This window comes from Triticum urartu, chromosome 1A, assembly GCF_056163025.1.
Source record: "Triticum urartu cultivar PI428250 chromosome 1A, HENAU_Tu73, whole genome shotgun sequence".
NCBI classification, from domain to species: Eukaryota; Viridiplantae; Streptophyta; class Magnoliopsida; order Poales; family Poaceae; genus Triticum; species Triticum urartu.
In genome coordinates, this window is record NC_141873.1 from 182,336,558 (window position 1) to 182,352,180 (window position 15,623).

Sequence of the window (15,623 nt, forward strand, 5' to 3'; positions counted from 1 at the left end):
CAAACCGGTCCGGCAGTTCCTCCACCATTTCAATGAGGACAGACATAAGGCTATAGGTGAAGAGGTAGCCCGTCTATTGGCTGTTGGGTTTATTGTCGAAGTTTTTCATCTAGATTGGTTAGCCAATCCGGTGCTAGTTCTTAAGAAAAACGGCACTTGACGCATGTGTGTGGACTACACAGATTTAAACAAGGCTTGCCCTGCAGATCCCTTTGCTCTCCCTCGCATTGATCAGATAATTGATGCTACGGTGGGTTGTGACCGTTTGTGTTTTCTGGATGCTTACTCTGGTTATCATCAGATCAAAATGGCGGTTAAGGACCAGGAGAAGACAGCCTTCATAACTCCCTTTGGAGCCTTCTGCTATGTTTCCATGCCCTTTGGACTCAAGAGTGCCCAGGCGACTTACCAGCGATGTGTTCAGAATTGCCTTCATAAACAAATTGGGCGCAATTTTCATGCGTATGTGGATGATATTGTGGTTAAGTCCAGAAAGGAGGAGACATTGATAGATGATCTACGAGAAACCTTTGACAATCTCTGGGTTTACAAGATGATGCTCAATCCGGAGAAGTGTGTCTTCGGTGTCCCGGCAGGTAAGCTCTTAGGCTTTCTGGTATCAAACAGAGGCATTGAGGCTAATCCGGAAAAGATTGCAGCAATTACATCCTTGGCTAAACCGGTGTGTATTAACGATGTTCAATGTCTGGCCGGCCGGATTACAGCCTTGAGCCGGTTTATCAGTCACCTTGGAGAGAAGGCCATCCCCTTATATCAGATGCTCAGGAAAACAGATAACTTTGTCTGGAGTGAGGCAGCTGATAAGACGTTCGAGGATCTGGAGAGGCAGCTAGCTAAACCGCCCGTGCTTGCAGCGTCGATCGATAAAGAGCCATTATTATTATATGTGGCTGCTAATGCCCCGGCTGTTAGCGTAGCCATTGTGCTAGAGCGCAAGGAGCTTGGCAAGGAATATCCGGTTCAACGGCCGGTTTATTATATCGGTGAGGTGCTCATTGAGTCCAAGCAGAGATACCCGCATTGGCAGAAGCTGGTATATGGGGTGTTTATGGCGAGCCGGAAGCTTAAACATTATTTTCAGGGCCATCCTATCACAGTGGTCAGTTCAGCTCCTCTGGGCGACATCATTCAAAACAGAGAAGCAACTGGCCGGATTGCCAAGTGGGCCATTGAGCTTGGACCTCATGGGCTCAAATATATACCCCGCACGGCGATCAAGTCCCAGGCACTCGTGGATTTCATTAACGATTGGACGGAGTTACAGGCACCTGAAGAGAAACCAGATAATACATATTGGACTATTCATTTTGATGGATCCAGATAGTTGGAGGGCTCGGGGGCTGGAGTCGTACTAACTTCCCCATGAGGTGACAAGTTTTGTTATGTCCTCCATTTAATGTTCCCTTGTACTAACAATTCAGCTGAATATGAGGCTTTGCTCCACAGTCTTCGGATGGCTAAAGAGATGAATTTGAGCCGGGTTAAGTGCTTCGGCGATTCAGATCTAGTGGCTCAGCAGGTGTCTGGCACTTGGGATTCTAAGGACCCACTCATGGCTGCATATCCGCGAGAGGTGGACACAGTGGCTGGTCACTTTAAAGGTTATCAGGTGGACCATATAGACCGGCGGAAGAATGAAGCGGTGGACGCTTTAAGTCGTCTTGGTTCCCAGCGTAAACCGGTCCCGACCAATGTCTTTCTTGATGTGTTGCATAATCCGTCAGTCAAAGTACCAACCGAAGAAGATTTGGTTATTCCTGATCCGGAGGCTCAGTTGGTGGCAGCTCTGCATGCCATACTGGATTGGACGATCCCATATCTGGCTTACATGAACCGGGGCGAGTTACCAGACGATGAAACGTTGGCTCGACAGATAATCCGGCGTTCCAAGTCCATGACCATATTCAACAGGGAGTTACATCATTACAGTGTTTTAGGAGCAATTCAGCGATGTGTTTCTCCTCAAGAAGGTTGTGAGGTTCTGTGAGAAATTCATGAAGGGGATTGCGGTCACCACGCCGGTTCAAAGTCGTTGGTTGCCAAAGCTTTTCACCACGGTTTTTACTGGTTGACGGCGCATGCTGATGCGGAGGATTTAGTCAAGAGATGTGATGGATGCCAAAAATTTGCCCGCCGTGCGCACGTTCCGGCTCAAGAGTTGTGGATGATTCCAATTACATGGCCGTTTGCAACTTGGGGGCTTGATAATGTTGGACCCTTCAAGCGTTCTAAGGACAAAAAGATCCACCTGTTAGTAGCAGTTGATAAATTCACTAAATGGGTGGAGGCAGAGCCAGTCAGTAAGTGTGATGCAGCCACGGCGGTTCAATTCATCAAGAAGGTGATATTCCGGTTTGGTTTTCCACACAGCATTATAACAGATAATGGTACTAATCTGTCAAAAGGGGAGATGGAAGAATTCTGTCAACGTGAGCACATCCGGCTTGATCTAGCATCGGTGGCTCACCCCCAATCTAATGGTCAAGTAGAAAGGGCAAGTCAAGAAATTCTACGGGGTATCAAACCAAGGCTTATGGTTCCCTTAAAGCGGACGCTGGGTTGTTTGGTTGAGGAGATACCTCTGTATTATGGAGCATCAACACCACACCCAATAGGTCTATGGGTTACACACATTTCTTCATGGTTTATGGAGCGGAGGCGGTTCTTCCTAGTGACATCCGTCACGATTCGCCCTGTGTGGCAGCTTATGTTGAAGCTGATAATGAGAAAGCACGTCAGGATTCACTGGACCTGTTGGATGAAGAGCGTGATCTTGCAGAAGCACGTTCGGCGATTTATCAACAAGATCTCCGACGTTATCACAGCCGCCGGGTTAAAACCAGAACCTTTCAAGAAGGTGATTTGGTGCTCCGGCTCATCCATGATCAGACTGATATGCACAAGTTATCCCCACCTTGGGAAGGACCCTTTGTGGTCAGCAAAAATCTACACAACGGATCTTACTACCTCATTGATGTTCGAGAGCATGAAGACTCACGTCAATCGGAGGAGGAGACCAAGCGGCCATGGAACATAGCTCTCCTTCGGCCTTATTATACTTGAAGCCATAGGCTCTTCATATGTACATATTTATGGCAGTGTATATAGGCGTCGTATCACGTGAATCCGGCATCCATCGTGAATCCATGTATCCACTCATCATCCATCCTCAGATTTAAATCGTGTGTGCCTCCTGGTCTGAATGTATTTTTACAATAAACCGCCCGCCTCCAGATTTTCTATTTGCAAAAGTGCCCCCTGACAATGAAAAACATCACGACCTCAATCTGTTCCCAATCCCTTCCGCCCACGCTGCTCTCCCGACGGCCCCGCCGATCTGGCTCGTCCTGTCCGGACGCCGGCAAACCTCTGCACTCGTACAGCTCGTCGGAGGTCTCCGCTGCCGAGTCAACCACCCTCCCCAACCTCTGGAGTCGTCCACGTCATCGCCGGCCCAGCCGCCGACGCCACCGACGGCCGTAACCTCTAGACTCCGCGGTCGTCCAGCACGTCGGCGGTCCCCGCCGAGGCAACTGCCTGGCCCAACCTCTGCAGTTGTCCATCTCGTCGCCGGCCCAGCCGCCGACGCCACCGACGGCCATAACGTCTGCACCTTGTAACACTGCAGACTAGCGTTGGCAGAGTACGGAGTGTACTGCGACTTGCTGCAGACTCCCTTGGAGAGCAATGACAACCAAGTCTCTGCATGCCTGTACTACTTGCACACCGAGCTTCTGAATGCTTGTGCTACTTCTTCTTGTTCGATGTATGTATGTATGTAGTACTTGCAAACGAGCTTCTGAATGTGGATTGTGATCTTGTAGACTGCAACTGTTGTTGGGTGTACAGCTTCAGAGTTGTAATCTTGTACAGCTTCAGAGTTGTGAATGGTAATTAAAGAAACACACATCTATTTCTTATTACCTGTTCCTATTGGCATTTGAGGTGCCCCTTACATACTGCATCATGCAATATAACTCAAATGTTGGTAGTCTGATGTATCTTCAAATTTTCTGGACATGATGCAGGCTAACAGTAGCTAGCACCCCAAATGAATCCATGGATAAAATTGCCTGTTGCTACTCCTTGGAAACATAGTGCCTCTGTCGCACTCAAATTTTCTTGAACAATACATAAACAAGAACAAGCTTCCAAAGCACCAGACACAACTGGAACTCAAAGCATGTTCTGACCACTACATAGATTGAATTAAACACACATCCAATGTGATAGAAATAAGACAAAAGCTGGAGAATAAAAATAACTTATCATCCATTACACAGATTGAAAAATTCAGTAAAACTAACAAAATGGAATTAATAAGCCATGTGTCTTTTACTGAGTTGCGGCTATCATGATTGACCATTTGGAAGCATGTCTTGCACATTCATGGTTTCTTTTCCTTGACCCTTTTTGCTTGGACAATTGCGACTATCATGAAAACCTATTTGGTTGCATGTCTTGCACAAGCGTGCAACCTTGGCCTTGGCTTCTTTGTTCCTCTCCTTTTGTTTTTCCCCATTCATTTCCTTTCCTCTTTTTATTCTTTTACATCTCCCAACCAAATGAGCGTCATTTGGCGGGTGTATGTCAATTTGAGTAGGAATGTTGCAACCAATAAATGCCTCGTATTCCTCTTGCCTAGTGTGCTTGACTGCATTAGGAACCATTTGGTTCAGAGGCTCCTCAATGCTCAGAACACTTGAGACCAAAAAGTCCATGCCTTCATCTGATTGCTTGGCTCTTTGAATTAGATCTTCCAACTTGTTTCGCACTGTTGAAATCTTTTTCCTCGCAGCTGCATCCAAGGAGTCGGCGGGCTTTTCTTCTAGAAGGTTCCCTTGTTCATCGTAAACACTCTCACTACAAAAAATGATGTCAACCATATGATTTGGGAAAAAATAATAGTAGTAATTATTATAACTTTCATACCTTTTACATCGTTTCTGCCATCTTTCCATGATATAGAAGGTCGGAAGCTCCTGTTGATTTTCAGTTCGCATCACTTGGATAATATGGCGGCATGGGATTCCATGTGACTGAAATAACTTACATGAACAGTTAGCTATCATGGTTTTCGTGTCACATCGGACCTCCCTTACCCTACTAGCACCTGTTTTGAAGGTCACTATCTTAATTCCCTCATCTTGTGCAATTCCTTGAACACAACAGTGGTCTCTTGCAGCAATAACTTGTTCCTGAAATTTCACAAACACCTCATATGTGAATACTTCACTACCTTGTCTCTCCATTGCCCACGGTGTCACTAATTGGGGGGTCCTATGGATGCTTGAATTGTCTGCAATCAACTCCTCTTGACGTTGACATTCTAAAGCTGTCTCAAATCTAAGCCAGAACTCAACAAAAGTGAGCCTGCGATGAATGAATCGGTTAAAAAATGAATTTGCACTTTCGGACCTTGAAGTAGTTCGCAGAATGCCTGCCAGTGATATGTCCATGAAATAGGCTGGTATCCATGACTCTCTAAGGCTAAACCTTTTAGTCAACCACTCATTATCCTCCAACCCAAAGTCTAAAATTATGGAATTCCACTCTAACTCAAACTCGGTCACAGTTTCTGAACCCCATACGCATGCGTTCATCCTCTTCCAAAATTCAGATTCTTCTCTAATCACGGGTGCAATCTTCTCGGGAAGTTTTTCCATTATATGCCACATGCACAATCTGTGTACTGAGGTTGGAAAAACTTTATCAATTCCATTCTTGATGCTAGCAGCTTCATCGGTTATGATGAGTCTCGGCGCTACACCTCCCATTGCTCTCAGGAAGGTATCAAACAACCAAATATATGACTCTTTCTTCTCATTTAGTAAGAATGCAGCACCAAAGAACACACTTTGTAAGTGATGATTAACTCCTGTAAATGGCGCGAAGATCATGTCATACTGATTAGTAGTATATGTAGAATCAAAGGATACCACACTACCGAAATGTTTGTAGTTCTTCCTACTTGTGGCATCTGCCCAGAACACATACACCAACTTTCCTTCATCACTCACAACAAAATCATAGAAAAATGCTGAATTAACTTCCTGCTTTCTACCTAGCTGGGCCACAAACATTTGTGCGTCTGCATCCCTGATTTTTAATCTGAGGCCACGGTAGTAGTTTTGCAAGTCTCTCTTTGTGCATCCAGCCTCCGCAAACCCACCCTCGTTGACGTGGAGGAGCCTGTATGCCTGGCAGGTGCCTATGCTTGCTTTGCTGCATGTGTACAATGTGTTCTTTGCTCTCTCGCTAACTCGACGATTTGATCTGATCAAATGACGCTTATCAGGTGACACAAGACCATGGCTATGGTGCTCGACCCATGATTCTATCTTGTAAGTATCATTAGCACACAACTTCACAAAGATATGTGCATCACAACCACACCTTGTGTCCGTGTTCTTACGCCTTTTCTTTGATGGATCGCCAATCATGTTACCCTTCTCTGACTTGAATCCTTCTCTGTTACACATGTATCGTTTAGTACGAACTACTTCATTTTCCAACTTCTTTTGTTGTCCGATACGAACTCCAAAACCAGAGTGATGTGCATAAGATTTGTAGAACTCCTCCACAGCCTTCAGTCCTTCAAATGTCATCCCCAGTTTAGGCTTCAAATTATCTTCACACTCAGGTATAAAAGACGAGCACTGGAACATAAATAATGAATAAATAAGCACCTTCATTAACAAAATACTGAACTGAATACAACCATAGTCAGTGAAAGCAATTGACTTACAAAGAGAGGCACACTTGCTTTCTTTATGGGTGTACTAAATCCTTTCCCGCTCATCTGCATTTGCCAGCTATTTGTTGATCCCATTGCTGCACCCACATGTACATGATAAGCCTTGTAAATTAACCGGAGAAATGACACAATATTGGCATAGGTAGTACACCCCAATCTGTATTCAGCCAACAATGCTAACGGAAAGGACTGAAGGAAAGTAATCTGATACATAATTTAGTATATAATGGTGCTCCTTGAACTTGGTATACTCCATGCAACACGGCAACAAGTCATAAAAAAAACAGAGAGACATTTTCACAAAAGACTTATTTTTCATCCATTACAACGTACACAAATCAATTAGAGTTCTTTCTGATTTGTTACCTGACGCTCCATGTGCCGTACTTAAATTCAGTTCATTGTCTGCAGTTGTAGCGGTTTTTGTGGCCATAGCAGTGCAAGTGAGATGGGCTTCCTGATGGGTACATGCTGAGGAAAATTCAGGGTCCCCACATGAATTAGGGAGGAAAGAGGGCAAGCAGATTCTAGCCATCGAAGTCGATGCAGATTCATTGTCCCTAACAGCAGAAATCGCCATGGTTGTTGGTTGCGCTATATCCAGCAAGGAGGACTTGTCCACCATGCTGATCGGGAGTTGGGAGATGGATTCCTTCGTGGTCGTCGTGGCGATTACCCGTGGCCGTGATTGATCGGGCAGATGCATGCCGCCGTAGCCGTCGTTGGGATACAGGTCGCGGGCTTCCTCTCAGATTGGGAAACGATTGGGGAGTGGTGAACTGGGAGAGCTGCCCTCGCTGTGGTTTATTTTGCAAAACTGACAGGGCAAACACGGTTGGAGGCGGGCGTGTTTGTGCAAAAAGAGGCCGAACTAACAGCAGGCACAAGATCTTGATCGAAGGATTGGTGATGAGCGGATACATGGATTCACGATAGATGCCGGATTCACGTGATATGACGCCGTGTATATATCATATAATAAACCGGAGCCTCCGTTATAAGCGAGGTATCTGTTCTTTTTATATCTTGTGTGTGCTTTACAAGTTAACTGACAAAGCGGAGTCTTTTAATCCGGCTTTAGCAGTTGCATAGATATAAAAAAATCACTAGGGGGCTTGGTCATATTTGAACTACAGCTACACCTCTTGATTGGTTTTTAAACCATGAAGGGACATCACTAGGGGGCTTGGTTGTCCTCACACCATAGCTACACCTCTTGATAGGCATTTAAGCCACAAAGGGAAACAATTTGTGGAGCCAAAGAGAGTGTTGTACATAGTAGAGACTCAAACATGGGCACACACTAAGCATCGCTCACAAAGTTACTTGGGGGCTCTTTTTGCAAAGCAACAAAGAGTTTGAAAGGACCCTCGGAATTGGCTATCAATCCACGGCTTGGAAGCCTGGTGTATTCACCTAAAAACCCAGGTTATCATGCCTTCATCAAGTAAGCCACTCCTGTCCAGGTAATCCTAGTATGACCCATCGAACGTTTGACAAGTCAATCTTTTACAGACCCTGAACTTGTCACAGTTAAAACGATGATTGGTTAATTGGAGGCCCATCTTAAAAGGCTTCGTTAAATGGTTTAACTGAGAGGCCTGGCAGCCCATGAAAAGCCTCGATTTGGAGCCTGACAGCTCGTAAAAAGCCTTGCATATTTTCCTGTTTGAATTTTGTTTGTTCAAAATCATAATTATTTTTTGATAAACCGGCGTCCTTGACCTGGCTTGCTTTTCAACTACAAGTTGTGGGCACACGATCAATTATAAACCGGTGTTCATTGACCCGGTCTGGTTTGACTAAATCGCCAGTGTTATAAAGAAAATCTGGTGGTTATCCCTGTCCGGTTTAATATATAGACCGGTACTATGAAGATGGAGTTATCAACGTACCGGATTGGTATTAACACCTTTGTTGTATACATGTTTGATCAACCAATGAGGTATGTTCTGTACATTACTTTTTGTACAAACACTTGATTATTCATCTAGGTACTATATACTTCTTGGACATCATGACACGTCTAGCGGTAAACCGCTAGATACTTTTAAGTTTTTGTACCCAGGAACGCAATTCATCATGGGTTATGCATAAATATATCCCAAAGGGCGGCAGAGATTGTCACAAAGTATTATGAAACATGCTCGATGGCATGGCAGATAAACGGAGTTTCAGCTATCCTATTACAGGAAGCTTCAAAGCGGCTCAAATAGTATCATTGTTTTTCATAGTAGCCATATAAACCGGTGACCGGATCAGGACTCTTCATCGCGATGGTTTGACGGTTGAGGGTCAGTTGGTGTAGGCACTTTTCATCCCTCCCCAGACGCTGGAAATTAGCCGTTAACCAATTGATTTCAGTTAACGCTTGGAACACTGCTTCCTCATGGATAAGATTGGAAGGGTTAATATCAGGGGCGAAAGTGTGCTTACGAATCGGAGGCACAAGTTCTTCGACTTCATGGATGTTGACCGGCTGTCTTTTCCCTTCTGCATCATAAAATGGTTGAAAATGCGACAAATCGGTATCATCAGCCAACTTGCTGGCTGTTGGCCGCATCTGTTTGGTCAGCCGTCGAAGATCATAATTTTCGAAGTTTGAACCGTCTTCTTTAATGCCTGGGTATCCTTTGATGATATCCTCGCTTCAAGGTCTGGAATCCAGGCTTTGGCTCGAATAAGGGCGGTTAAAGCTCCTGCTCTGGCAGCTGCTCTCTTCAATTCGGCAATACGGGCTGGTAACATGCCCAGCTTCTCAAGGGTTTCCTTAATCAAAGTTGGAGCCGGTTTGTTATAAGCTGACGTGCTAATAACCCGTTGAGACCCAGAGTATAGCTGTTCAACCAATGTATATACCTCTTTGAGTTTCATCCGCATATCTGTACCAAGATGAGCGATCCGAGTGTCTGCCAAAGATTTTATCAACATTTTGGTCAGTTATAAGATTCATCGACTGGTGAGCAGACACTTACCAAAGATAGCAGAGGTCATAGCATTGATTTGGCGTTTCAAACTGGCTAGCTCTTCAACCACTGGCTTCAGGGCTGCCTCGGCGTCTACAGCTCTTTTGGTTAAACCGGATTTCTCGGTTTCCCATTCAGCACGTTCTTGGTTGAAGGATTCTTTCAGCTTTTCCATTACGACCAGGGCCTGGGTCAGCTCCTCTTTGGCTTTTGCAGCCTCGGCTTATTCTAACTTCACATTTTCTTGCAAGTCAGAATTTCGGGCATCTTTGTTTCTCAGTTCAGCCTGCAACTTGAAGGTATGTTAAACAAATAGCATATATCTGTGCTAAAATACAAAGCATATAACAAAGTTATGCACTTCATACTTGGGGGCTAATGCCTATTTTCTCTCAAGTACTACACTTTATACAAGTCTCCAGAACAATGCAAGCATTATCCTTGACACTTGGGGGCTAATGTGCGTCTGTTCTAAAAAACGGATGTGTGGATTAAAAACCGGATTAACTTGCCAAGTTAAACCGGTCTTTGGGGGCTATGCTGAAAGTTATCTAATTTTTTCAAGATGAGTCTTATCTATTATTAGCGACTTGCCATTGCAAGGATCAATGATGATATGTTTAAAGTGTTACAAAGACCCGGTTTGTGATTAACAATCATAAAATGGCCCTTGGGGGCTACTTGGGATAGTGTTTCCGCTATAAATCAATATACAAAGGGAGAGGAATTTACCTCATATCGCTCTTTCATCAAGTTCACCAAACCGGCTTCATAATCCCGGTTTGAGTGCAGACGGTTCAAGAAGCCAGAATGAAGCTCATCAGCGTTAAGATGAGCATAGCTTGATAAGTCGCTGCTCCATTTACCTCTATCCCAGGCAGCTTGCTCTTCTTTGGCATTGTGCTGAGCTAAAATGACGGGATGGCCAGGAGAGTTGTGGCCTATTCCAGTAATAATAACATCATCACCATGGCCTTCAGGATTTTTGGTGGATGATGCTGGAATTTCAGTGTCTTTCACCGGACTAGCCCGGTTTGGCTCTGCCGGTTCAGTATCGGGTGCGGCAGGCTCAGCATCTGTAGGCTCGTTGGTATGTTGGCCTTCAAGGGGTGGATCATCAAAAGTAGCTTCAGGATGGCGACCCTCCGGTTCACCAGTCTGTTCCGGTTCACCTCTTGGTTCTTCTTCTTCAGCGACAGGGTCTTCTGGCGGATTGGTGACCCGAGCTTTTTTGCTGGGTCTGGCTTTGGCCCTGCAAACAGAATAAAAGAGGATTAACATCCTATTCAATGTATTTATGGCGCATTGAAAGGAAAGGTTTTTACAACTCACCTGGCCACAGTTTTCAAAGGGGGAGTTGAGTTGCTGTCGATTCACCAGAAGATGAAGGAGGTGTCACCTGATAATTTGAATCGGACGGATTAAGAGGCTGTCTGAAATAACCAGCCTTGGGGTAAGAATGGTCAGAAGTAGGAGAGACCTCAGACCGGCGCTTCCGAACCGGAGTGTCAGGTAAACCGGCTGAAGTGACCTGTTGGCCACTCTGCCGGGTTGTCCGGCGAGCTTCATGCTGTTGAGTCTTCAAAATAAATGTTGGATCGAAGTGAGCAAGAGGATGAGAAAAGCTTACTTTCCATACTGCTTGGCGAGTTTTTTGTGTTGGCATAGAGTCTGAATCGGAGGAAAGGGTAATTACCTCTACGTCATCAGCTTGACTAGCTTCTGCGTCCTCCTGAGGAAGATCACTGTTAATGAGATGCATGAAAAGAGAGCCAAGTGAGTCAAGTTCTACCTCAACTTCTGGGTCATCAGTATCATCATCAAGCTCCATATTAATTCGGTCAGCCGTTTTCCATTTTGACGTCCATTTTACGGCTTTGGTCTTTGGGCGGGATGGCTTGACCACTTTGTCTCCAGTCGGCTTTGACGCTTTCTCTATGGATTTCCGTTTCCATAAAGGGTCATCACCCTATATATAAAGAAGAAGGGTTACAGGTTGTATAAGTTAAAGATATTGGAGATGAAGAGGAAGTGTAATGCTTACAGCAGGCGATTTGTTCTTGGCATAGAAGGGACTCAGACCGGTTTGACTACAGATCAGTTCTGACTTATTCAGAATCTTCTTTACACCTTCAGTGAATTCTTCCTCAGATAATTGGATGTTACAATGGCGTTGAGGGTCGTCAACCTCATTGGTATATTCGCACATTAAACCAGGACGCCGGCTTAGCGGCAAGATACTCCAGGATATTCAACAGCGCACAAAGTCCATGCCTGTTAAACTGTTTGCCATAAAGGTCTGGAGCTTGGCAAGTTGAGGAGCGTATTTCACCCTTTCTGAAGAGCTCAGGTGTTGAGGCATGGGGTGAGTATTGGATAGTCTGTGATCACGAAAGCCGGGGAGGGGATTTTCGTCTTCAGGGGAAGTGTCTCTCCAATAAAACCAAGTTTGATTCCATTCCTTTGGGTGGCTATGATGTTTTGCATGAGGAAATTCAACTTTTTTCCGCTTTTGAATTGAGACACCACCAAGTTCTGTGTTTGGGACATTTACAAACTCTGTGCGCCGGTTTAAGTGAAAGAAATCCCGGAACAGTTCTGCAGTTGGTTCTTCTTGTAAATATACTTCACAGAAGACCTGGAAGTTCCATAAGTTGGAAACCGAGTTGGGACCAATATCTTGTGGATGAAGTTGGAAGCTGGCAAGCACATCTCAATAAAACTTTGACCCTGGCGGTTTGAAGCCACGACCTATATGGTCAACAAAGACCACCACCTCGCCCTGCCTTGGGGTTGGAGGATTTTCTGTTCCTGGAACTCGCCATTTGATCTCAGTTTTCTTAGGCAGGGAGCCGATGCTAACCATCTCATTCAATTGAGTCTCAGTAACCCGGGAACGAGCCCAGTTGCAGGCAGTGAATTGTTTGGCCATTGCGAAGCAAACAAGCCGAATACGAAGCTCTGTAGCATGGTCTTCGGATGGAAGCCTCCATGGGCATTCAACGCCTGGAGGTGCGTGGGGATTCAAACCTCGCAATATCCCAAATAAATGGAGACTTTCATGCCAAGGATCCGAAAATGGTAGCCTATCAAAACACCATCCTAAAAATGTCATCTCGGTTCGAGGGGCTCGAATTTCAACATGTGGCTCGGGAAAACAATCAGGCGGCGGATATCCTCGCCCGCATCGGCGCAAAACGCGATGTGGTCCCCCCCAACATATTTTTGGAGAGGCTGTTCAAGCCATCCGTAGTATGGGAAGGGGACACCGGTAACAATAGTCCGTACACGGCCAAAATACCCGATACGGAACTCTCTGACACAATCGGAGGCTCTGCCACCGAAATAACACCTTCAGCCCACGAAATAATGGCCATTATTGCCCCGTGGACAGAACCATTCCTAGCCTACCTAACTAGACAGGAACTTCTAGAGGACCAAAATGAGGCACACTACATAGTGCGGAGATCCAAGGCCTACAGGGTCCATGAGGGAGAATTGTACAAAAAAAGCTCTACCGAAGTCCTTCAAAGGTGCATCTCCGAAGACGAAGGGCGGATTCTTTTGGCAGAAATTCACGTCGGACTCGGCGTTCATCACACTGCAGCCCGGGCTCTTGTAAGCAAGGCCTTCCGTACAGGATTCTATTGGCCAACGGCCCGGGCAGATGCACAGGACTTGGTCCAATGTTGCGTCGGTTGCCAGCTCTTTGCAAATCAAAGCCACATGCCACCCACCGCCCTCCAAACAATCCCCATTACGTGGCCCTTCGCGATCTGGGGGCTTGACATGGTTGGACCCCTTAAAGGGGGAACCCACAAGAAAAAATACTTATTGGTCATGGTGGATAAATTCACCAAATGGGTAGAGGCCAAACCTGTTAAAACAGCCGAATCCGGACCGGTGATAGACTTCATATCCAGGGTTGTACACCTTTATGGCGTCCCCCACAGCATCATCACTGATAATGGAAAGAACTTCACGGCCGATGAGGTAAAAATCTGGTGCAGCAAAATGGGCATCAAGCTCGATTATGCCTCAGTCTATCACCCACAAACCAATGGCCAAGTTGAGCGAGCAAACGGTCTTATAATGAGTGGCATTAAACCCAGATTAGTGCATTCCTTAATGGAGTCTAACATGCACTGGGTAGAGGAGCTCGACTCCGTACTCTGGGGGCTGTGAACCACGCCGAATCATAGTACCGGATATACACCCTTCTTTATGGTGTACGGCGCAGAGGCAGTTTTGCCCTGTGACATAATTCATGACTCACCTCGAGTGTGCATGTACGAAGAAAGAGAAGCCGAGCTCGATCGACAGGACAATCTGGACACCCTGGAGGAGGAGCGCGACGTAGCAAAGGCCCATTCCGCATTTTATCAGCAACAGGCTCGTAGATACCAAAGCAGAGAAGTACGGGCCAAAACTTATAACGTTGGTGAACTAGTTCTACGCCTGCCGGATAAGAAAAAGAACAAGCTCGAGCCCAAATGGGAAGGTCCCTTCATTATTGACCAAGTTCTGACCGATGGAGCGTACCGACTGTGGGATGCATCGACTAATCGACTCGAGCCGAACCCATGGAACGCAGCCAGACTCCTAAGATTCTACGACTAGCGCCGGACTTCTTTATGTTCGTCCCCTTCCCCCATCCATTTTTTGCATATACATTATCTGTGTTGTTTTTCTTTCTTTCTTTTAATCTTTCTATAGGCCTTCAAGGGTCACCTTGTGCCTCGCTTGCACATTACAGATGCGCTAGCCGCACTCTTCATACCTGGGGGCTTCCTTCACAGAAGCTTAAATTATTTATCTGGGCATCATGCCCCACACATGTGTTATACTTCCGCATGTCCCTCTTTTCACAATTATATGCATCAATATGACTTAAGTTTTGGCCAAGCTGGGTTGCTTGGCTCTTGTATTTATGCCCTACGTTCCCGTTAATTCAGCTAGGGCATAATGGGAGCACCTCTGCGATTGTTACTGCCAGGTCAGCCGGATGTGTCCTCAGACTGGGTGAAGCCGAAAGCTAGCATTCTTAAGGGAATATTCGGTCGGTGAACAAAAGATGTTTTTTACTTATTTTCCACATGTGCCCCCAGATGTTCTTTCCTGCGTTTCCTATCGCAGTCCGGACATGCACTTTAGGGCATGCGTACCCAGGGAAAGGAACCCTTAACGGAACTATTCTCCCTGGAAGATGTTTCTTACTATCCATGTAATATAACATAACTAGTTGGGCAATTGTCTGTTCAAGCACTAATGACCCCTACGCCTGGTCTCCACGCATACCCCAATTCTTATATAACTGAGCGGGTATTCGGATACACTCCGGACTATCGGGTCCGGAGGTTGAAGCGAAAAAAGGTCTGCCATGACAAATGATCTACAATCCGGCTAGATGGCATTATACATGTTACTTTAATTACATAGTCATGCAGACCGACTAAATTCCTCTTCTATACCATCCAACAGGCGGCCTAGCTTACAACCCTGTTGGGAATACTTTGCGGCTAATTCTACTTGCCCATAAACTAAGCTAATAGGGATCTCTTTCCCATCGGGCTCCACAGGTCCGACCTCGGCCATGTGATTTGGGTCGGCCTTGGTGTACCGTGTCTTCACCATGGCCCAGGCTTCTCTGGCACCTTGTCCGCACGCCGATATCTTCTAGAACCGGAAGCGCTGCCGTGCTCCCTTGAGCTTCTCCATAAGCTCTGCAATGCCTTCTGGCAGGGAGGCGGATGGCCAGAAGGCCTAGGCAACACCTTGCATCACCTACCGAACTTGTTCGTGCAGATGTGAGAACTCGGATAGAAGATCACCCGCAGACCCGGGCATTTCCTCCGTGGGACGACCCATCAGCATACCTA

The 15,623-nt window shown here is 45.9% G+C and overlaps 1 protein-coding gene across 1 annotated transcript; it reads right to left on the minus strand.

Moving 5' to 3' along the window:
- Nucleotides 1–4,373: 4,373 nt before the first annotated feature.
- LOC147990538 (protein FAR1-RELATED SEQUENCE 5-like) lies at nucleotides 4,374–6,853 on the minus strand. Its single transcript, XM_087529536.1, has 3 exons — nucleotides 6,770–6,853; nucleotides 4,954–6,680; nucleotides 4,374–4,884 (listed from the first exon to the last, which is right to left on the minus strand). The coding sequence occupies exons 1-3, from the start codon at nucleotides 6,851–6,853 to the stop codon at nucleotides 4,374–4,376; spliced, it is 2,322 nt and encodes a 773-aa protein (XP_087385662.1).
- Between the last annotated feature and the right edge of the window lie 8,770 nt (nucleotides 6,854–15,623).

Coding starts and splice junctions, on each gene's coding strand:
- LOC147990538 (XM_087529536.1), bottom strand. CDS start 6,853: ATGGGATCAACAAATAGCTGGCAAATGCAGATGAGCGGGAAAGGATTT. Junction 6,681..6,769: donor AAGCAAGTGTGCCTCTCTTT/GTAAGTCAATTG, acceptor TTTATGTTCCAG/TGCTCGTCTTTTATACCTGA. Junction 4,885..4,953: donor TGGCAGAAACGATGTAAAAG/GTATGAAAGTTA, acceptor CATTTTTTGTAG/TGAGAGTGTTTACGATGAAC.